The sequence below is a fragment of the Coturnix japonica genome, chromosome 4 (genome assembly GCF_001577835.2).
Source record: "Coturnix japonica isolate 7356 chromosome 4, Coturnix japonica 2.1, whole genome shotgun sequence".
Classification (NCBI taxonomy): Eukaryota; Metazoa; Chordata; class Aves; order Galliformes; family Phasianidae; genus Coturnix; species Coturnix japonica.
This window is the reverse complement of record NC_029519.1, coordinates 35,192,196-35,215,895: the sequence shown is the minus strand read 5'-3', so window position 1 is coordinate 35,215,895 and position 23,700 is coordinate 35,192,196. Positions and strand designations below refer to the sequence as shown.

Sequence of the window (23,700 nt, the reverse complement as noted above, 5' to 3'; positions counted from 1 at the left end):
CTCTCTGATTGGACGGGCGGAACTGCGGGGGCGCCGATTGGTGGATTTTGCTGTCAGTCACCCGGCCGGCACCTGCTTCCTGAGGCGGCGGCCCGCCCCGCCTCCCGTGATCATCGCTGCCGCCGGGCGCTCCGAGCTTTGGCCTCTGAGGGCAGCGGGCAGCAGGATGACTGCGAGCCAATGGGACTTGCCCGTGGAGCTGTGCTGCCGGCCCATGGCCTTCGTCACCCTCACCGGCCTGGACGTGGTTTACAACGCCGTGCACCGGGCCGTGTGGGATGCATTCTGCGCCAACAGGAGGGCCGACCGCGTCCCCATCTCCTTCAAAGTGCTGCCCGGAGATCACGAGTACCCCAAGTGCAGGACCAAGGTACCGAGGAGGGAGCCGGGCTGGTTGGGAGCGGGGAAGAGAGGGCTCCGGGCCTGCCGGTACATAAAGAGAGCGAACGGAAACGTGGGGAGGGGGCCTTCGTCGGGGAGCGCAGTGACAGCACCAGGGGTTTGAGCTGCAAAAGGGGGGAGGCTTAGGTTGGATGCAATGAGGGTGTACTTCAGTGGTGCTGCTGCCCAGAGCTGTGGGTGCCCCATCCCTGGAGGTACACAAGGGACCATGGGCAGCCTGAGCTGGTGGGGGGCATCCAGCCCATGGCAGGGTTTACAGCTGGAGGGGTTTTAAGGTCCAGTTCAACCCAAACTATTGTACACTTCCATGACTCTGTGCCAAACTTAAACCAAGTCTACCTGGTACCTGTTGTTTGTTTGGTGCTATTGCAATGTTGGGCCCTGTTGCTGGGGGCTGAGATATGCTTTGCTTGAAGGGAAGGTTCTCAAAGGGAAGATAATAAACATAGCCTCAAATGCCAAAAAAATTGCTGCCAGTTCCTCTTTTCCCTATAACAAAAGGATTTAGTAGCCTGTTCTAATAACCTCAATGTTTTCAGAGGACCTCCTATGAGTGGTATATTCCAAAAGGGATCCTGAAGACGGGTTGGATGAACAAGCACCTGAATTTAGTTCCTGCTCTCGTGGTGGTGTTCTATGAACTGGACTGGGATGAGCCACAGTGGAAAGAAAAGCAGTCAGAATGTGCCACTCGAGTTGAAATTGTCAGGTAGTGCTCTATCTCCTTTGTAAGGTGCTAGAAGCTATTGATGAAACGTAAATTGTTTCTGTGTTGTAAAACACTTAAAGATGTAATCTGCTTATCTGCAAATTAAGGGGATCTAGAGTTTTCTTTTTAATGTACAGCTAAAAGTAAAGGCAGTTTTTTGTATGGCTTATTTGGAAGAGTCACTTAAGTAATAACAGCTTTTGAAGTGTTGTTTGTTAAACTCAATACATTTTTTTCCCTATCTTAATGAAGAGATGAACACCACGTTCTGTAGGTGACGTGGCGTATTGTGTTCAATTTGATTTCTTATGTAGTGTGCTTTCATTGCTTCCATGTAGACTGAAATAGAACTTTCATCTGATTCTTCACTAATATGAAGTGAAGCCTTAATGAGTTGTGTGATTTTTATTCTAGGCAAAGTTTGCAAGGAAGAAATACAAAAGTTGCTGTGGTCCTGATTCAGAAAAAAACTCCGTTACCTCCAGGTACTGGGAAGCTTTGTATGTAGTTTGATTATCTCCTCTTTCAGAAAGGCTGACTTTAGTTTGTTGCATTAAGTGCAGTTCTTAATGTAGCATCATCTGCATACACAAAATACATTGAGGCTGCAGGGAGGTGATGCTAAGTGCAGTTGGTTAAGGATGAAAGTTTCACATGTTTAATTACTTAATCTCAGATCTGGTCCCTCTCTTGATACAATGTATCAAAAAATGGTTTGTTAGTATAACGCTCATAACAACGTGTTTTCATAGTAAGTTATATTTTTAAAGCTTACTTGAGATGAAAAAATAAAAGCACTGAGAACAGAGAGTGACTGAAGAAGCCTTTGGTTGAACTCTGTATTAATCAATAAAACTTTGAAGCATAAAAGAAAATAGCTTGTGATTTTTCATGCATTCTCAGCTAGCATTGGGAGGTGCTTTTCTGCTTGGTGTGTTGTTGAGTATTCTTTGAGTGCCATTTTTGAGTGAAGTTAAGCAAAATACATATACATATTAGTGGAGAAATTGAGTCTTCTTTTCAATAATCTGTGATGCTTGCTGTTTTCCTTCTGAGCAAGAACTTTTTTTGGAAGAAGTGCTGCAGAAGTCACGTCTTGAATGATCCTTTCTTCCATCAACTTTAGATGTAGTAGGGAAGTCACTGTGTTTCTCAGATGGCTGCTACTCTTCTGTGGATTTGAAGAAAATCCATTGTCCTTTACGTAGGAATGAAGAAGCCTTTTAATATCAAGATTCAAAGTGGGAAATGTAGAGAAAAAACACGAGTCAAAGTGGGGCTGTGAAACTTGGTGTGTTTTAACCTTATGCTTTTCTAGTACCACTGTTTCAGCTCTAGGTGTGTACTTTACAGTGTCAGGCAAGCTATTATTTTACTTATGGTAGATGACATTCAATTTTAGGAAGCAGTTCAGAAATTTAAGGAAAGGAACAGTCATCCTTATGCCTTGTTGCTAGATAAACCGCTCCTAGAAGGTTTGTGTAATATGGCCCACTGGATGAAGCATGTAATATTCAGAACGAACTAAGAAGGAATTTGGCCTTTATTTTGTTTGTGTTAGGTTTTCTTGTACCTTGCACTGATCAAGGTTTTAGAGGTCGCTTGACATTGCAGCACCACATAGTGTTTACCTATGGTTTTCTTACCTTTACTAGGGGAAGATGTTATTGCATCAGAGAGGGCAGCAGCCTTATGTAATGCGTGTGACCTTTCTGGAAAATCCCTCTTTGTGCTTCCTCACACTGATCATCTTGTTGGCTATATTATAAGGTAAGTGACTGTAAATCACTGTTTTGCTCAGTGTGGCAATGGAGATGGTGAAAGTTGATAGGTTGAGATGATGGCTGTCTGGCACGCTTGTTGTAGAGCAGCAGTGAATGTTTCATCTGTTCACTGGAATTCTTTCTGTTATTCTCTGACCCGATGAATCCCCAGATTCTCCCCTTTCTAAGTAAGGCTGAGTTATGATGTTGGAGATGTTGCTCTGTGGGCTTCCAAAGGAATATTGTTAAGTATCCCAAGATGTTCCCTTCTTCGTGTCAGATAAAGGGAAAGCAGACTAATCTACTTCTTTCATGGCTTTGTTAGTGCTCATTCTAAACGTTTTTTCCCCACAGATGTTTTGTTAGGTGTAACTCTTATTAGCGAACATTTGCACTTTTTTTTCTCTTTGCCACCTCCACTTCCTGCCAGTAAAGCTATCTATTTCTATTTGTATTAAGTAGTATTTCTTTGGGTGGAAATACTGTCTTTGTCATTGTTATTACATTCATCATGCTTTTTATTTTATTGTATTCAGATAAATTATCAAGGCTTTTCAAATAACAGAGCAGGGAAGAGTCTAAAAACACAAGCTCAAGCTAAGGCAATTCATAACTGTCTCCAGCTTTTTGAAGGCAGGGCTACATTGTTAAGGATTAACAGTTCTTTATAAACATTAAAGAAACAAACAGTGGACTACATATTCATGTACAGAGTTTCTGATTCTAGTTGTATTGACATTTAAATTGATGTTTTTGTCTGAACTTATAGTTGTTGTTCAGTGCTCCCTTCCATTGTTTCCATCCACATCCTCTGTTGTGTGGCAAATAGAACTTGAGTTGTGATCTCCTTTAGCCTGTAGTCATCCCTCCTTAGCGAAATCACAGGTCTGGTACTTCATCCCTTATTCTCTCTGTGTTGCTCTGCTACTGAATGTATTTATCTCCTGTTCTCTGACCTTCTCTTGCTCTGGTTGATTTTACTCCTTGTCCTGATTGTGCAGCATATACCTCTTACATCCTCATTCGCTTTGTACTGTATTCAGTGCTCTGGGCCTTTTTGTCTCTCCTTTCCCTGTGACTTGTCATTAGGCTCTTATCTTGTGGACACAAGCTTGACCATCACTTTTATAATCCAGGTAGCTTTTGTTCTTTGGATAGAATGAGGAAACCTAGTGTACTTTCATTATCTTCTTACACTTTACAGCCTTTTGCCTTCCTTCCTTTCCTCTTTCCCCCATCTAGCCCAGACAAGAAAGGTTCTGACCTATTAAGACTTACCTCAGGAACCTCTGCAAGGTTTGCTTGCTTTGACTGACTCATCTCCGTTTTCTACTGCCTTGTAAAATCCTGACAACTTTTCAATTGAATTTCTTACCTTAAATATTAGAGACTGTTGTAATCAGTACATAAGGATCTCAAAGCTACTTTGTTTCGTGCTACATCTCCGTGAGGTTTTGTGTGAAGAGTTTTTGTCTGCGTGTACTTACAGTGTGTGGTAACTTTCAGAAGACTGTAGTAATATTTCAAGCACTTTTGCCGACCGTAACATAAGCATGTTTTAAAGTAACTTACTTAGAAGTTATTCAGATCCCTTCTATGTGAGAGAAACTTAGTGAAACTTATGGGCAACTTTGTTGCAGGTTGGAAAACGCATTCTATGAGCATGCGCAGACTTATTATTATACAGAAATACGAAGAGTCAAATCTCATAAGGAATTCTTGAACAAAACCACTCACCAGGTAATGTTTACTCCATTTTTGCAATATCGTTCAAGTTGAATTGCATGTTGAAAGAGGAAAATAAGGGCTGTTTGTTGCTTAAACATTTTTATTCCACTCCTTGCTGCCATCCAACTTAAGAGTCCTTCTGTCTTGGTGTAGAAAGTTAATTTGCTTTTGTTTTCTGCAAGCTAAACTTTGATTTTGATTGGTTCTGCTGCAGTTTTTATCTACCTCACATTTTAAAGGAGAAACTATAGCCCAAGAATGAAGTTCTCCTATTTCAAAAGAACAAACAATTATCTATATGATTTAACCAATTTGAATGTAGTATCTTATCAAGCTGTGGGAAATTCTGTCATTACCAGCTTCATACTTGATCTGATGTTTAGCTTTTGCTTTTTAATTTGTCAGATATTTACTTAGGTACACGACTGCTGTTAGGTTTGCTAGTCTCCCTCTTTCTATTTTGGAAACCGGGGTCCAACAGTCATGCTCTGAAGCAACATGCAGAAATTCTTGTGTTACTGAGCTTCTCCCCTTTTCCAGAGTGAGAAGCTTAATGTAGATTCAGTCTGTTGGAAGACTGATTACTACTGTGTCATGGAGTCACAGAGAACTAGGAAATAATTGCACAGTCAGCCTTTGAAGTCAATGGCTCTATTCTGTAAACTTCTGAAACTATTAACTGTATCTGCTTCATAGTTAAAAGACATGTTCAGATGATTGTGAATGATATGTGCTGGTTGTGTTTTGCAGCTTCTATTTGTTAGACACCAGTTCAAAATAGCATTCTTCAGTGAGCTGAAGCAGGATACACAAAATGCTCTCAAGTAAGACTTGTATTATCTTCCCACATCCTCTCAACCCCAAATTATCAGTCTATTGCTTAGCGTTAGATTTTTTTTCTCAAATACAAAATTAGTTAAATGTATAAGTAAGTAATACCTTCTTAATTGGGAAGGACACTCCAATTAGACTGTTTACTGCTGTAAGTAATCATGTTCTTGAATTGTATTATCTTGTATGAATTAACTCTAATTTAAGTATTTATACTTAGAAATTACAGGACTGCATATAATCTTGTACATGAATTAAGGGCTCATGAAACAAACATGCTGGAAATCAAGACCATGGCAGGATTTATAAACTACAAGGTAACAAGCATTCTTCTTAACTTTGACAGCCTGTACTTCAAATAAGTATATAATTTAATTAGTTAGTGCATCTTTAATGTTTAATCCTTTTAGTGTTCTGTTTTGGTTTCTTGTTTGTTTTGCTAAGGAGATAGTTTAGAAACAGCCATCAATGCGATACCAGTTACACTCAGGCTTGTGAAGACTGAATTCCACACAAAAAGATCCTTAGCAGAAGATAAGGAGTGTCTTGAAGATTTGCAGTTAATTTTAGGTGCAGTCATTTTGAAGACTAAACTGCTTTGACTCTCTGTGCAGGGGGAATGAAAATAAGTAACTCTTGTTTCTTGAGTGTTTTTGTTATAAACTTAAACTGTGGTAGTTTAGTTACTCCTTGTTTGGAGGAGGAAGATAGCCCTTTAAAGCAATCCTTTAAGAATCAGTTCATACTTTGTTGACATTCTGGGGGGTTTTAGGTGAGGTGGTACTGTTATACCATTTAAAATAATCCTGAGGATGGACTCCAAGTTTCATCATCCTTCTTGAAATGACTACAGGCTTCAAAGTTAATGTTCTTTCTAGTGGCTCCATTCAGCTCCACCCTGAATTGGCTGAATTTTCTTTCATTGATTATGTGAGGGAGGAGGGAATAAAAATAACATTAGATGTATTGGAGAGCCACATGGTTTCAGGTTTCATTTTACATCTGTTTTTCTTCCTCTGTTTCCCATCCTATTTGTACTCTTGAGAAATACGATAAATTAGTATAGTTTGTGTTTTTTGGTTTCTTCTAGATCTGTCGTCTGTGTTTTCAACACAATACTCCACTGGATGCAATTGCTCAGTTTAGGAAACACATAGACTTATGCAAGAAGAAAATAGGAAGTGCTGAACTGGCTTTTGAGCATGCTGCCTGGATGTCCAAACAGTATGTTTTTGCTTAGTAATATTTGTTTTACCTCCTATGTATAACTTTCTGATGTTCATTGTTTTGTCTGGGTAAGATAAACTCTGAACTCTTTATGTAAGGAAGAAGTGCACTTGTTCGTAAAAGCTGTATGCTATGATTTTTATTTTGGATTGATTATTGTTACCTTTTCATTGGGAAAGAATGGAGTACAACAGAAGTGCAGCTATGGAACTTAAATGCAAAAGTTCAGTGAAGCATCGTCTATTGTCTATCTTAAGTCTAAGCGGAACTTTTAGCTGCAATGCCCCTTGTGGTTTATATTGTTGTTCTGTAACTAAATTTAATTATTAACAAAAAAAAATCTTTTAATAGGTTTCAGGCTTTTGGTGACTTGTTTGATGAAGCAATTAAGCTGGGCTTGACAGCAATTCAAACTCAGAATCCAGGTTTCTACTACCAACAAGCTGCCTACTACGCTCAGGAACGGAAGCAACTAGCAAGTATGCTTTGTAACCATGATGTAAGTTGGGAGGGGAAAAATTGCTTTGCAGGTAACCAATTAGTGAATTACCTGTGTTATGTTCTCAAATGGTAGCAGAATATTCTGTAATACATATTAACAAAAAAAAAAAAAAGGAAAGATTATTTGTTTGCAGCTGCTTATTAGCAATTGCTTGTGATGTTTTATATTGGAAAGATTAGTCGTGATCAAATAAATTAGTTTTTATCTTACTACAAATTATTTTGCTACGTGCTTAAAATAGTTGAAATACCTTTGGGTATACAAAACAGTAATGTTTTATTTCTCTAGTGTACTTCCCTATACTTACACTGTAGTATTTTTATACACGTGGACTGCCAGGTTAAGTTTTAAAGTAAGTTCCTTTTGTGTGCCTGCATACTGAAGCATCAGATCACTTTCAGTGCTTTAAAATAAAGTGTAAATCTGTTTTTCTGACCATGTTTGCTTAATTTACAGTCCTCTGTGGTATATCCCAACCCGGATCCCTTGGAAACACAGACTGGAGTGCTTGACTTCTATGGGCAGAGACCATGGCGGCAGGGAACATTAAGTATGTTTTATTGTCTTGTATTTGTTCAGTTCTGGCAAACCTTTTGACTCACTGACCCTATCCGCTAGCTTAATAGACATGATCATATAATCCCTTCTCTACAGAGCAAGATGTAGGGCTGAGAATTCACTGTTGTGTTAGCTGGTGATGTGACATTGTGTCATACTGCCAGAGGTCAACTGGAAGCTCAAGAAATGTTTAATCTCTCTAATATATATGTGTGTGTGTATAAATATATGTCTATATCTATCTATTTATAAGATTGTCAGGCTTGTGCAGAATCAGGTATACAGCAAAACTGCTCAGGCCATACTGAAGCGCTGCTGCTGCTGTTTCTATTGCTGACTCAGCTACCTGTAGTCAATGTGCTGCAATGAACACATTCTGGGGAAAGAGACGCTGGAGAATTGGGTACAGCAAAAGTAACAAGTGTTCCTGAATTGCTATAAATTCATCTGTTCCTGTCGGCTGTAGATATTTTATGTGACTTTCTTTTTTTATTGGATTGCAAGAATATTGTGACTAGATTTTCTTCTAAGAAGGAAATTTATTTTTTTTCCTGCTAAAGAAGTTCAAACTTATATTCATATTTATTAATGTGCACATGTATATGCATGAACAAATATGAATATATATAATATATACAAATATATATATATATGTAGTTATGGTTGACTAATTTATTTTAGTATGTGTTGTCTCCTATTTCTTTATCCCTCTATTTTGGGCACTGCAACTTTTTCCCTGTCTTCTGAAGATTTTATTTCCTGTTCTGTATGTACTTGAGTCTGACCTGTTTTACCTTCAAGTGTTACTGTTTAAAAATGAAGTCTACTGCCAAGGTTAAATGGTTTAGGATGAAGAGAAACGTTACCTGCTAAGCAGTTTATAATTCTGGATTCAGGCAAGGGTGTGCCATCTCTTGAAATGTAAGCTTGAATTCTTACTTGAGATAATATAGGAAAGGAGCTACAATTTTTTAACATGTGCTAAATATTAATAAATGCAATCTAAAGACTTGGTTGCCTTACTCAAAAAAAGGAAAACATGGTAGCTTCAGGCCACTTATTTTGATCAAAATGTAAGATATTTCTTCCAGATCTTGCCTTCTAGAACAAGAGAAATGAGTTCTTAACTCCTTAGTGTTGTATCCATCTCCTAGGAAACAGAATGTTTAAGGATTTGAGTGTGTTTGTGCTTGACCTCGTATTAAATGTGTCTCCGCAAATATAGTTCCCTTTGAGCCTGAAAAAAAAGCTCAAGTGTCATGGATTTTTCACTGTCTTATGCAGGCTTTGATCTTTCTGATCCTGAAAAGGAGAAGATGGGAATTTTATCCCTCCAGCTGAAAGAGAAAAATGTTCTTCACTCAGTAAGTCTTATTCTATTAAGAAAGTCTCTTCTGACATAACTCTTAACATTACATATATAATAATATTAATTTTATCTGTCAGGAGCTGATAATTACCCTGTTGAGTAATGCTGTTGCGCAGTTCAAGAAATACAAATGTCCAAGAATGAAAAGTCATTTGAGTGAGTATAAGTAATCAGAAGTATATCTTAAATTCTCTTTGCAAAGGCTTCCAGCATTAGTCTTATACATCTTTCTTGTTCATTTGATTTTTAAACAGTGGTTCAAATGGGTGAAGAATATTACTTTGCTAAAGATTACGCCAAAGCTTTGAAGTGAGTACCTTCCCTGATTGCTTCTTTTACACGTTGCTTTTCTCACTGAAATGTCATGTCTTACTGATGTGGTGTAATGTTGGAAGCTTATCTGAGATGCCACTAGTACCTGGGTTTAATCAAAGCATGAGTTTTGAAGTGTATCAATCAACACAATTTCTACCGAAGAAAGCAAAGCAATGTGATAAGTCAGTTGCTTGAATAGGACAGCTTCCAGTGTACGTTGTGGTTGGAAATTACATTTTTGGCCAGGTCTTTATTACTGCTTTACTTCTGGCTCACTGATGGAGTACTGTCTCACTTCCGCAGGAATGGTTTCTGAATTGATTTATTATGGAGTAAAGACTCTGAAGTTACAAAATTATATGTATATATATGTATATATATATATAACTGGACTTAATTTTTATTTTACATAACAAGATAATTAGCTGAAGGATTTCCTTTTGGTGTCATTTTTTTCCTATTAAAGAATACAGAACTGGGAAAGCTTAGCACTGAGGTGTACAGCTGCTGTCTTTTCTGAAGGTGTCTCATTTAGTTCCTTAACTTTGTGTTTTTAAGGGGAAACAGAGCCAAGATCATATGAAGTTGGAGCTCCTCAATGTTTCTTTAATTACGTTTCAAAGATCACATATTCTAAATGTTTGAAAAAATATGTATGTTTTATAACAAACATATGTTTGAGCTTGAAGAAGTGCTTAGTGTTCTTGTTAACTAATTGTTAGCTACATAAAGGAGAAAATAGGGTAGGATAAGAGATCAATTTGTCTCAAGCCTGATTTTTGTGTGAACAAGGGTGAGTTTTAAACTAGCACTCCTTTGTGGTTAGGTGTACAGAAGCTGTTTTTAAATAAAATCCCTTCTCTGCAGTGAAAGTACTAAGTGAGAATTGCTCAGTGTTGAAGCTGTAGTAAGATGTGCAGGTTTGCATGATAAAGCCTTGTATGTTGGCTGGAGATTCTTGAAACCCGTGAAGGGAGACGGACATAGAAGTATGAATAAACATCTCAGCATGAGGAATGTTAAGATTCCTTGGTTTGGAAGGGAGCTTTTGTATGGCTTGGGTTTGTTTTCCTGGAAGCTTGCAGTAAATCCAGCGCTGAAGCATGTTTCTAATACAATGCTGGACTATGACTTGTCTGTTCAGTTATTTTATTTGTTCTTTGTGTAGTGACAGATGAGTCTTCCTGTTTTCTTGGGAAAGTTATTCTAGCCTGAAACAGAAAATCCATGCTGTATATTTCTTTACAGTAATTTCATGCTTACTGGAATATATACTTCCATATACAAATAATTGTCTTGGATTTAATCTAGTGTTTGTTTTAGTAAAGGTAATTTTTTTGTGTGTTAGTGATAACAAATGAGTGTCATAAAGTACATGGAGTGTATAACTTGTTTTTCCTCTCAATTTTAATACTTTGCAGGCTGTTAGACTACGTTATGTGTGAATATCGCAGTGAAGGATGGTGGACTCTTCTCACTTCCATACTGACCACAGCTCTCAAGTGTTCCTATCTGATGGCCCAGATAAAGGATTATATAACGTACTCTTTAGAATTATTGGGTAGAGGTACTGTCTTCAGAAATGTACTTAGTTTGCCTGTGTGGAAAAATTAAAGTACATATGTGTGTGGAAGTTTGACAAAGCATTGTCAGACACAATGCTTACATTACTTCATATTAGACTGCAGGGCTACAGGAAAGATGGGAAGGCCATTACAATAGAAGACCATGAAAACTCAGTTTTCTGCATACAAGAAAATGAGAAATCAGCACAGGCAGATACCAGTCTATACATACACACGCTTCTGCAATCTAATATGAAGTAATGTAAGCATTGTGTTAGCTAGGCATGCTATCCTACTTCATTATTAAGAAGCAATCATTAAAACAAAACTACCTTCATTCTTTTTTCAAGAGAAGACCACTTATTTTTAATTGGCCTTGAGCTGCTCTTTCTAATCTTATCCAAGTTTCTTTGCTCTTTTCAGACTTATTTGTTCTCTACTTCATCTGTTTTTAAATGACAGTAACAAGAAGCTGTAGATATTTTTGTTGGGGGAAAATCCCAAGGAATGTTATGAAATGCTGGTCTAACCAAACAATATTTTACTTTGTTCTTATGAAAATAAGTAGAAACACTTCAAAGGGGGACCAAAGTATTTCATAGCTGTGCATTAAATTGGGGGGGCAGGACTTATTTTTCAGAGTATAAGTTTTCTAAAATTCGAGCGAAAGTGTTTACTTCAAAGATTTAAGTAGTAAAGTAACATATTTCTGTGTTGTAATTCTTGGTTTTGTTTTGTTTGCTAGCATCTACTCTTAAAGACGATCAGAAATCTCGAATAGAAAAGAATCTGATAAAAGTTCTAATGGTAAGTGGCAAATCTCCTATTACCCTTCCTTGTGTCCTTAAAGATAGTATCAGTGCTTCATACCCTATTTTTTGGTTGTTTATAACCTTCTGTCTGGATGCAGAATGAAAGCCCTGATCCCGAACCTGATTGTGATGCTGCTGCTGTGAAAGCATCACAGAAGTTGTGGTCTGATCGTGTTTCTTTGGCAGGCAGTAATGTTTTTACAATAGAAGTCCAAGATTTCATACCCTTTGGTAAGTAATGAGTCTTCCAGTACATGTATGGGAAGTTAAAAAATGTCAATGTAGTTGTCTTTGAAATAACTCATTAGGAGAAAATATACACTGTGTATTGAAGTCAGCAGAAATATAACCCTTGTCAGCACTACCGTTCTTCATCTAAATGACTGAGAAACAGTGAAAGGACCAGTGATCTCTTACTCTCTGTGTAGACTACTGGAAAACAACTGTTTTGAGCTTCATGCATGATGGGGGAGAAGAAATCCTCTTGGTTTCCAACTGTGCCCATCTGTGCCTTCATATGTATTGGAAGTAGTAAACTTTTAGTTTTTTGACAGACTTCTGCTCTTGTGTGCTTTGAAATAGAACTCTGAGGAAAGAGAAGAATGTGTTCAAAGCACTGCCTTGCATGGGAAGAGGGTGTGAGAGAGAATTACCTGCTTAAGTGTCCAGGTTTTGTTTTTCTGCTCAATATCTACTTCTCTTCCCCTCTGCAGAAGTTTCAACCACGTGCTGAAATGTAGCTTTCTATGAGAGTGCCAGTAGCCAAATCTGCTTTACGTCTTCATAAACACAGAACAATTCTTTTCTATAATAGCTGGGGGGAAAAAGTGCTTCTGGAATTTAGTGGTGTTGTTTAACAACCCTTTTCTTGTATTCTAGTGCAATGCAAAGCAAAATTCCTTGCTCCAAGTTTTCACGTTGATGTTCCTGTGCAGTTTGATATTTACTTAAGAGCTGATTGTCCTCATCCTATCAGATTTTCTAAGCTCTGCGTCAGTTTCAATAATCAGGTAATCCTGTTTTATTTCTGTTTTTAGTGACAGAAGCTTGCAAGAAGAGCAGAATATTCTCGTTAGCCTTTTCAGACAAAAAATAATGATTTGAAAGTGCTTTTCCAAAACCTGTGTTAGAAGTTCAGATGGAAAGATGTATTTTCTTTTTGCATTATCACTTTTGATTACTATATTGATGTTATGTTTACTTCCCAAATCCAGTTTGATTAGCTGTGGTATCTCTGTTCTTCTATGAAACTGTTCACAATTATCCTTCTGAAACTTTGATGTCTTATTTCTTCTGATGTTTTTGCATAAAATTACATTAGTGTATGTAATGGATGTTTTTTCACTAGAAATTGTATTATGATGTACCTGCTAAGCCTGGCTTCAGCAGTGTGAAAGACATTAAGAACTACTATAGCCTTATCCAGTAACACAGAGCATTAATATCTGCTGTGCTGTTATTATTCTTGACAAATATCTGTAGTTACTAATGTTATTCCCCATGCTTCCACTGTAGGATTACAACCAATACTGTGTGGTAGAAGAAGCCTATCAAAAAAGCGATATTCTTGAACAGTCGTCACAAGGAACAATGTGCTTAGTCCCTGGTAAAACAAGAAAGTTCACCTTCAAATTTGTTGCAAAAACTGAAGATGTAGGGAAGAAGATTGAGGTTTGTCAGTTTGTTACACCTTTCTTACTGATGTTTGTGAAGAACTCAAAACTACAAAGCTATTTTTAATCTCGCACCAGTTATGACTGACACTGAAGTTCCAAATGATTGAACTTCATTCTTGAAACCGAATGTCAAAAAGCAAGCAGAAAATTTTTATTGAAAATGCCAAAACAAAAAATAAAACTTTAAGTTTAACTCCAAGTTTTTAAAAAGTGCAATGCATAATCTTTGCTCTTAAGTATATATGTGTATATATGTGTGTGTGTGTGTATACAACTACAGAGAATAGAAAGCTGGAGGATATTACACTGCACACACTTGATCCTTTTCCTCTAAAGTTTTTATTAAGTAAAATCTTTATGGTAGTGAGGTGTCATGGCTTCAGTGTGCAAAACCACCAGAAGCTTTTAGGTGATATACAGGTACAATTAAGGTGCTAATGTTAGAAGTCTGTGTTTTTACAATCATAGAATCATAGAATGTCCTGGGTTGAAAAGGGCTACAATGATCATCTCATGTCAACCCCCCTGCTGTGTGCAGGGTTGCCAACTACCAGACCAGACTGCCCAGAGCCACATCCAGCCTGGCCTTGAATGCCTCCAGGAATGGGGCATCCACAGCCTCTCCGGGCAACCACCCTCTGGGTGAAAAACTTCCACCTGATATACAACCGAGATATCAGTCTTAGTTTAAAACCATTCCTTCTTGTCCTGTTTCTTTCAATGCACATGAACAGTTGTTTCCCCTCCTGTTTATATGTTCTCTTTGAGGACTGGAAGGATCACAATGAGTGATCTCAAGTCACGGGACTGGAAAGTTAACAGTATGCATTCAAATTTTTATCTATCAGATCACCTCTGTGGATTTGATCTTGGGTAGTGAATCTGGCCGATGTGTGATTCTGAATTGGCGTGGAGGCGGTGGAGATGCTGCTTCATCTCAAGAAGCACTGCAGGCAGCCCGTTCTTTCAGGCGGAGACCTAAGCTTCCAGATAATGAAGTTCATTGGGACAGTTTGGCTATTCAAGCAAGCACTATGTAAGTAAAGTTTGAAAACTTATTGAGTCTTCTGTGAAGTCCTTATCACTGTCTAGAAGATCATCTACTTGTTGGGACTTCTTTAGTGTGAATTTCTTAGTTCTTTGCTTAACTGGAATAAGATAGATACTGTCTTAATTCTTTGATTTCTGGCTTCCAGATAGTAAGAGTTACAGATAAACCTTAATCTGATCTTTAAGCATGCCAAGTATGCTTTAGTTGTTCCCCTCACCTAACTCTATTAGGCAGACTTTTGATATTTTTGTGCAAACCAGGAGCCATCATATTCACAAAAATGCACACACAAAGTATGTTTTGTTGGAAAATAATCATTAGTAAGTGGTCTAACACTAACTATATCTAGTCAAAAGAATTAAATCAGATTGCTCTTGGTGGGGGCACTTGCTTATTTCCTGGCAGAAAACCTAAGCTATTCATGCTTTCTAGTGGGCTTTCAGTCAATATTTTTAAAGTTGTTGCCATCGTGCTGTTTCTCAGAAGTATTGAATCTCCTAGTTGAATAGCCCAGTAGCTGTCAGAACTATCAGAACAATAGGCTGTTCTAATCTCTTTTAAACTCTGCTTAAACTCATTATTTAAGAAACATACAATAACTGAGTCTTTTCTCTCAAAGGATTATTTCTAGAGTTCCAAACATTTCTGTTCAGCTTCGTCATGAACCTCCTGCCCTGACTAATGAAATGTACTGTTTGGTTGTGACTATCGAGTCACATGAGGAGACAGTGGCCAAAGATGTTAAGCTTACTGCAGGTTTAAAGCCAGGTATTTTGAGTTATTTTCTTTAATCCAGCATTATCCTAATAAATTTATTGGCTGTTATGCATTGAGAACTATAGTAAATGGCTCTCCTGGAGTAATTAAAGGCCAAGCCGAGTGTTGGGAACAATGAGTGTTAAAGAAAAAAGCTAGCAGTCTCATTTGGTTATGATTATCCCAACTTCTGCTTGTCAGTAGTGTTGCATTCTCAAAAGAGGGGTTTTACAAGTGTGAAAGAGAGTGTGGAAGCTTTGGTATTCTTTCCTAATCCCTTATTTAATTTGCTCAGAATCAAAACTGTGAGATTTTTCATTTGTTTCTCTTGCTGAGAGGTAGGCATAAAACTGAGCTGGATGAATATGTTCTAAGAATAGGTCTATGTGGGTTTTCTTCTTCCCCCACTACGCTTTCCTCCTCTTCCTCCCCTCCTCCACAGTCTGGAGAACAGTGAAAAAGACGATATTCCTTTGAGTGAGAGGGAAACTATACAAATATTTAATGTTCCATTTAGCTGGGTGCAGCTATTACTGGCAGTTCTCAAGATGTGAAGGCTAAATGTGTATTATCAGTTTATCAGTATGCCTGTCAGTAGTTGTTATTCTAAAAGGCAGAAATATTTTCTTCAGTGACTAGTATATAGGATGTGATGAGTGCTCTGAAGTAGCACACATCCTTCCAAGTCAGTGGAGTGTTCTTTAAACTTATTGATGTTTGGGCTCAGGTCCTAAAGCAGTGGGTAACAGTTGGTCTTTCATTTTATTTTTTTTTCCCTTTACCTCTCCCCTTTGATCTTGATTCCCAACCCTTGATGCACAAAATTGTTATGAACTTGCTAATTTTACAGTAAAAACAATTGGAATTTGACACTTCATTAACAGTGAAGATGGTATATTTTCTGCAGTTGAATTTTTTTTGCAAGATTTGATTTACTTTGCTTTGAAATTTATCCAGTGTGATTGCAGTAATGTTATTATTCTAGTCAACCCCTGACTGAAGAAAAGCGTCATTTAAGATTTATGCATTTTTCTCTGTTCACCTGTTTTCAATGCAGATATGAAAGAATAATTTTAAAAGGATTTTAAACCATTAAGTTGTACTTTTGAGAATGTGAGAATCACAGAACTGTGCAACTTAAATTCCTACTTCATGTAAAATACAGAGAAAAAGCTTGAATCATGTAATTATGTTGTGTTTTGTGGATGGTAGGGAATTTGTGGATAGGATTTCTTGTCGTTTTTATTTCTGGCCTAAATAAAATGGGAAGAAGCTGCAGGCTGTGAACCCTACATTTAATGAACTTAAGGTGCTGTCTGATCCCTTCAGTCTATACTTCAGAAAGCTTCTGTTAACCAAATGGCAATGTTAATTCCTAGTGTATTGCTTTCTGAGCTGAATGTTGTAGTCTTAGTTATTGCTTATAAGCTTCAGTGATTGTAAGCCTGTGTGGATATGTGTAGATATGTAAGCCTGCCTTTAATCCTAGGGCAAGATGCCAACTTGACTCAGAAAACTCAAGTGACTCTTCAAGGAACAGACACATGTGATGACTCCTTTCCTGCATTGCTCCCTGATATCCCTGTAGGAGATCTGCAACCAGGGGAAAAGGTAAAAGCTTACAACCTTATTTCTATATCACAGTAAGGAAAATAGGGTCAAAGAACAAGACTAGCGTATTTAGTTTCCACTCTCTGAGTTGATAAATGAGATACTCATGGCATAGTTTGCACAGTGTTTACTTGTAGCATGGTATTCCTTCAGCTAGATCACCTTTTTGGCTGATCTAGGAATAGGCATATTCTGGTGCTGATGATACATCTGAGAGGATATAAAATGAGGAGGCTAATCTCAGTTGTTAATTGAATTTACTAGCTACTGGGCAATGGATGAGAATCAGGAAGTATGATTCAACTTGGATAGAGTCAAATATGCAGATGCTGTACCAAATTGAGATTGTGGCTAGTTACCCAGAAGTCTGGTATATTGTGTTACATGGTAATGGTTCTTTTCTGGCACTGTTAAATAACAGATGATCAGTAGGGAAGTAACAGGAGCTGTATTACTGTAAAGAAAACCTTATACTCTGTGATTAAGATGATGCAGTTTAGGAGATTGTTAATGGTCAGAATAATATCCATTGTACTGTTGCTCTCTTGGCTCAGGTGAGATGATCTAAATTTTTGGACTGTTTTAGGCCTAACTAATGTAATTTAAGTAGAGCATGACTCCTATTATTTCCTTTATTTTGCAGCTGGAAAAACCGGTATACATTCGATGTGGAACAGTTGGTGCAAGGATGTTTCTTGTCTATGTCTCTTACTTGATCAACACTACTGTCGAAGGGAAAGAAATCCTCTGCAAATGCCACCGGGTAGGGTATAAAGATGCTCCAGTTGCTGGAGATTCAGTCTTTAGATTGAATATATTTCTTCCATTTTATTAGTGTAACTCCAAGACATTTAAAAGCACTTAGTAGATGGTGAAGTGGAGGCAGGAGGCAAAGTCATCAGTATGCTAATCTAATTTAGGATGAGCAGCTTTGTAAGTGTAATCAAAATAGAAAATTGTTGGTGTTTATTCCCTCTAAAAATTTTTAAAACATTAAAATAAAACCATGGGTGTATTCTGCCCTGGAAGAACTTAAAATGATGATTAAAAGTAGAATTGTATTAGTAACCTTTGACATCGGTTGCTTGGTCTGAAACTGCGTGTAACTTATTCCCTCTCTTCTTCTCGCTCCTTTTGTTACCTATACAGGATGAAACTGTAACTATAGAAACAGTATTTCCTTTTGATGTTGCCATCAAATTTGTCTCCACAAAGGTATGTGTTCTGAGAAGTTGTTGGTATTATGGAATCATGCCACTTTTAATAATCACGTCCTGTTTAGTGAGAAGTAGCCAGGTCTTGTGTTTGTCTTGACAGCTGGAGCACTTGGACAGAGTTTTTGCAGATATACCATTTTTACTGATGACAGACATCTTGAGTGCCTCTCCTTGGCCCCTCACTATTGTAACCAGTCAGCTACAGCTGTCATCTTCCATGACCTCAGTAGATCAGCTGGAATCTTATGTGGAAAATGGTAAGTTTTCTTAGGTTGTTTTTTGTTATGAGGATATTTTATTTATGTAAGTAGAAACTAAGTTTGGATGACTTTTGAACAGTATTTGCTTATCAGACTCTAGAAGAAGGCTGCTTAACACGTTCTTCATTTGCCAGAACACAATTTAAACAACTTTAGTAAAGTTCAAAATGTAGTTCTGCTTCACTTGGTCAACTAAGTAAATTTGATAGGTAGTATCAAAATCCTGAATATAACAGATAAAAGGGAAAGCACCAGTAGATATGTTTGAAAAGATAGGCAGTATTTCTACTATTCTTCTATTATTCTTCTATTCTACTACTTCTACTGAATAAGTATGTTTTTCATTTTAAAATGTGCCAATATCTTGGAGTCATCTGTGGAAGAGAAATACAGAGTTTGGTTTGTTGCAGGCCAAAAAAAAGTTGTAAAACAAACTCTGAATTGGCCAATACTTGTTCTGTATACACATGGAAAATCTTCACAATGCAGTCCAGAAAGTAAGCTGTCTATGTTTGTATATTCCACCCTTTTATGTGTTGGGATACTTCACAGCCTATTGAATTTGCGTATGGTGTAGCCATAGTTCACAAAGTACTTCAAAACCTTTGTCTGAATGTTTTTGTCTCAATAATATTGGCTGTTTAGGCTTAATAGTGTCTGAAGTATTGATTGTGCCTTGATTTTTAAACAAAATCTTGCTGATAGTTGTTTTACAGACAGGTGAGAGTGCCAGCGAGTGCTTTTGCCTGCGATGTCCTCCAGTTACTAATAGTGGTGGAGTGGCAACTGGATGCTATATCATTTCCTGGAAGAGGTAGGCAGCTCTTGGCCCAGACTGGGAGGTGGGGGGGAGAGTCAGCTGGTTTGATTTTGGCATGATGGTGTTTTTTGGCCTTTTTTTTTTTTTTTAATTGGATCTTCCAGTAACAAAGACTGTCTAGACTTTGGATCTTAGTAATAAACTGGTTAGGCTCTGGAGTAAATACCTATTTCACTTCTTTAAAACAAAACAAAAAAAACCCACAAAAGCTATATGATTATGGTTTTAACATTCCATGAAGCTTTATTCTTTGTATGATCTTAGATCAATTACAAAGCCTTTCACTCTGTTTTCACTAACCATGAAATATTTCACCTGAAGCCAAGTCAAAGTAGTAATTCAGAGATAGTAAAATGAACAAACTTTTAAAATGGGAAAACTGAATATTTTCCTTCCCTTGACACTGGGTTTGTATTTACTCCATTTTCAAAGATAAATGCTCGGGCACATCTGTCTTCTAGTTGTTTTTTAATGTAGAGCAGTTTAGTGTTCTTACTTGCCTATTGCTTTTCTTATCTCAATGCAGTGTCTCTGTTTGTGTTCATTTCCAAAATAAGGAGATTTTTTTCCCACCACTGAAATTACTGTAATTTTAGTTTTAGTCATGTATAAGTGGTGTTCTTTTAGTATAATCACTTAATGCTTCATGTTGTGTAACTCTCAATGTGTGTGTTTTTTTCCTGCAGAAGTTCACCTGTGGAAAGTGTGCCCGTTGTTAGTACAGTCATCACTCTGCCACATGTGATTGTAGAGAGCATTCCCCTTCATGTTAAAGCAGGTAATGTTAATTTGGCAACATACACCTTCTGCCTCAATGTTTTAAATCTTCCTGGGTAAATGAGTGCTGAATTTTGCAGCATCACATTTTGTACCTTGCATTTGCTGTAGCAATAGATGAGGAATTACCAGTTGATTCTATGGAGCTAGTGAAAGAAATAGTCATATTTCAGCTACATTGCTCCTCTTCTTACTCCTCAATTATAGGAAAGAATTGGGAAGGTAGGTGTGTGAATGTGCACTCTCAAAAGCTACTAAGTTGTATTGCGTGGCAGCACAGAGGCCACATTCCCTCTACTGACACAGCCTTCCCAGTAGGGTTTCTCTAGATGCCTTTGGCAATAATTGTTCTATCCACCCACACCCTGGCCGCTTCCCAGGAAAGAAAGAGCCTGGAGAACTGGAGCTGCTTGCGGGCAGGTGAACTGTTTCTCTTTTGGCACTTGACCTGCACGAGCGCAGAGCAGTAGTGCAGAGCTCATTGCACACACGCAATTCCTATGACTTCAGTTTGTTTTCATTTGTACTGATCTTCTATCATTGACTCTTTAGTTAGCATTCCTGAATAGCGTGAACAGCTGAGGCTTTGTAACTAGATATTAAGTGAAAAACCTAATAAATAAAGTTCTGATCTTTTTTTTTTTCTTCTTGAAAATCTCTTGAGAAATGCTGTAAATGCCTTGCTACTTTATCTCTTTTCAAACTTTTCACTGCTCTCTGGGCTTGGCTGTTTTGTGTATGAAACTTCTACTTGTGCTTTTTAACTTGGTGATTACTTTTTTCCTAAAGATTTGCCATCATTTGGTCGAGTTCGAGAATCCCTTCCTGTCAGGTATCACCTGCAAAATAAGACCAGTTTAGTCCAAGATGTTGAGGTGTCAATGGATCCCAGCGACGCATTCATGTTCTCTGGCCTTAAGCAGGTATAAACATGTCACATTTCTTAATCCTTTTGGTTAATCTAGTAGTGAAAAATATATTGATTAAACTTGCACTGATGTTCAGTGATGACAAATTCATTTTGCAAATGTTTTTATGGTAAATTCTGTCTGGAAGGACACATACATGAATGCTCCTTTATAAGAAAGGTCATAAGGAAGCCTGATTAGGAGTGTCTTCAATGCGTCACACTGTTTATAGGTAACATGGTCTTTCAGTGTAAGTTGTTAGTTTTAACCAAAAGAGGAAAATAGTTGCATAGTTTCCTTCCTCCAGCTCAGAAGTTGGGGATAATATATAAATTAAGCATAAATAGTAAACTGTTGTTTACCACAGAATTTACCTGTTTGTTTTTTTTCTCCCTTCAAAGATCCGGTTAAGAATCCTTCCTGGCACCCAACAGGAAGTATTATACAATTTCTATCCTCTGATGGCTGGATATCAACAGTTACCATCCCTTCATATTAACTTGCTGCGATTCCCAAACTTCACTAATCAGTTGCTCAGACGATTCATACCTACACATATCTTTGTAAAGGTAAGACTGTGAGAAGTGGTTTTATGTTCAAAGGCTAAAGTCATAGAGGTTGAGCAACCTCTGTGATTTGAGGTTCAGAAACACTGCAGTATTGCACGCCTCCCTAAATAACTTCTGAAAACATATCTTCTCAGTGAATCATCCCATCTAGATTTTCTTTAAGTGCTGTGGATCTGAAGACAGCTCAGTCATACAAGACAAACAGATCTTGTGCTTTAAAAAAAAGATAATAAGTAAAAATAGTACTTGATTGTTTTCCTGCTGCAGTCCCCAGAATATTGTATTTGCTTCTTAGTCAGAGTCTGAGCAAGCAAAGAACCTGAAGAGTTTGTTTATATGAGTAGAGCTGGACTTGTTCAGGCGTCTGTAATCCTGTTTTTCTAGGACACAGGCCTGGCATTATTTCAGTTTTATTTCAGCCAAGGGAGATAGGCAGAACTTAGTTTTTACATATGCTGTCAATCAGTGGCTTTTCTAGACTGGCTGTTGAGATGTCGTCTTAAGTCAACACAAGAGGCTTTTTTCTTCAACAGCTCAGTGCTCTCACCACTTCTGTTGAATCTCTTTAGGGTTCAGAATGCTTTTTGCTTTGGAGTTGTCAAGGCCTTAAAGCACCTTGCTCTAAGAGTGCATTTTTCCTTTTTGTTTTTCAAGCACTTTTTTCTCTCAGTCTCTGATTTTGCTTAAAACTTTACCAAGAAATTTTAAGTTTCATTCTTGTTTCTCATACTGCAGTAGTGCTCAAAGCTCTAATCAGCCAGGCCTTGTGTAACGTTGTTTGAATGTGTATGGAGATGCTCTTGACATTTAAACAGGACAGTCATAAGGAGCTGTAGCCTTGGCAAAGTACTGACTATGCCAAACTCATATTTCAGTTGGTTGCCATCCATATTTGTGCTACTTCTGGAAATCCTTAGAAATAAGGGTAGACTTAATGCCACACTTGTACTAGGAACCACATGATGTATTGTGAAGTTAGTTTCATAAACTATGCAGGTCAAGGCTGTTAAAACTCTCTTCTTACTTTCTTAAAGCCTCAGGGTCGTCAAGCAGATGAAAACTCAATTGCAGCTGCATGACTTCAAGACTTGCACCTCTGCACTTAAAGAAGATGGGAAGTTGGACAGAATATATAATGCTTGCTTTGGAAACATGGCTTTGATCAAACCATAAGAATTATTTGTTTTTAATTACACCTCTTAACAGTACTGATGTTTAAAATTAAGTCTTTCATAAAATGTCCTTAAGGAAGAAACATGGGGAAAACTTGGTGCTTTATTTAACAGGAACATTATTTTGAAGGTAACTTTGAATGTCAAACTCTTTAAAGTATTACATTATAGGTATATGAAATGTCTCGAGTGTTTAAGTGAAGAAATACAAATCTGTTTTACCAAAACCAAAAGATGTTTTCATAATAGTAAGTTGAAGTGCTGGGTTTGTACTTTACAGCGCTGAAAATGATCATCCTTTACAAAAACATGTTCTGTGCCACTTACGTGGAGGGCAAAACAGGTTGTGCAGTAGCATAGGAGGCTGAAAGTGATCAACTTGTGCTGTTGGGATCGAGTGGCTTACTAGTTGTTTAAAAGGGTAAATCTGAAAGGCACTTCTTTTGGGTAAGCCATACATCTGGATTTGAATTCAGCAGTATCTGGTCTGATGAACACAGATTCATTCATAACAGGTGGACTGTCCAACCTCAACTTGACGTGCTTTTGAATTACTTTGCACACACAGCTTCCAGATTGAAGATGTCTTGATAGCCCCCTGCTGTGTCAATTAAAAGAAAGACATCCTACCGTTGTACAGCTGCAGATGAACTGGTGTTTAAAATACAGTAAATCCTGTACATATTTAAAAAGAACAAACAACAAACATTGTGGAAACTTCAGTTGTTTAACTTTCTAAATAATGACATTTTGCTTGGAGAATATCTTATTTATTGTCAAAGTGAAGTTCTAATAAATAGCTTGTAACAGAGCGCTTCTGAAACTGTTGTTAGCTGCCTTGTTTCCAAAGCTATTGCTTCATAACTGTGTGATCTGTCTTATGGGCTGGCACATGCATTCATGGTATTGAAGTCTAAAATAACAGCTCTAATACTCAAAGGCCTTGGAGAAGTGTGGGAGTTTTCCTTACCAGGGGAAGGATTGTAGTCTCTCCAGCAATCCCAATCTAAGATATGAATGGGCATATATAGATTCTCTGTAGAGTACAGGTGGAGCTGTATTATGAGGTAGTTAAGCAGTAGTGCAAAGAGGGAAAAGATGA

General features: G+C 37.6%; 1 protein-coding gene across 1 annotated transcript; it reads left to right on the top strand.

Annotated features, from left to right (window-relative positions):
• The first annotated feature begins 71 nt into the window (after positions 1-71).
• On the top strand, positions 72-23,421 carry TRAPPC11 (trafficking protein particle complex 11). The gene is made up of 29 exons (XM_015861452.2): positions 72-370; positions 942-1,111; positions 1,526-1,596; positions 2,767-2,881; positions 4,515-4,614; positions 5,353-5,426; positions 5,654-5,750; positions 6,524-6,657; positions 7,012-7,159; positions 7,619-7,712; positions 9,005-9,084; positions 9,167-9,245; positions 9,344-9,398; positions 10,826-10,971; positions 11,715-11,776; positions 11,880-12,012; positions 12,661-12,791; positions 13,297-13,452; positions 14,306-14,493; positions 15,128-15,276; positions 16,754-16,875; positions 17,519-17,638; positions 18,025-18,090; positions 18,193-18,349; positions 19,058-19,166; positions 19,859-19,950; positions 20,739-20,872; positions 21,259-21,426; positions 22,461-23,421. Exons 1-29 carry the CDS (start codon positions 167-169, stop codon positions 22,503-22,505), a joined length of 3,399 nt encoding a protein of 1,132 aa, XP_015716938.1. The 5' UTR covers positions 72-166; the 3' UTR covers positions 22,506-23,421.
• Positions 23,422-23,700: the final 279 nt, after the last annotated feature.

Coding starts and splice junctions, on each gene's coding strand:
- TRAPPC11 (XM_015861452.2), top strand. CDS start 167: ATGACTGCGAGCCAATGGGACTTGCCCGTGGAGCTGTGCTGCCGGCCC. Junction 9,399..10,825: donor GATTACGCCAAAGCTTTGAA/GTGAGTACCTTC, acceptor AATACTTTGCAG/GCTGTTAGACTACGTTATGT. Junction 12,792..13,296: donor GCGTCAGTTTCAATAATCAG/GTAATCCTGTTT, acceptor CTTCCACTGTAG/GATTACAACCAATACTGTGT.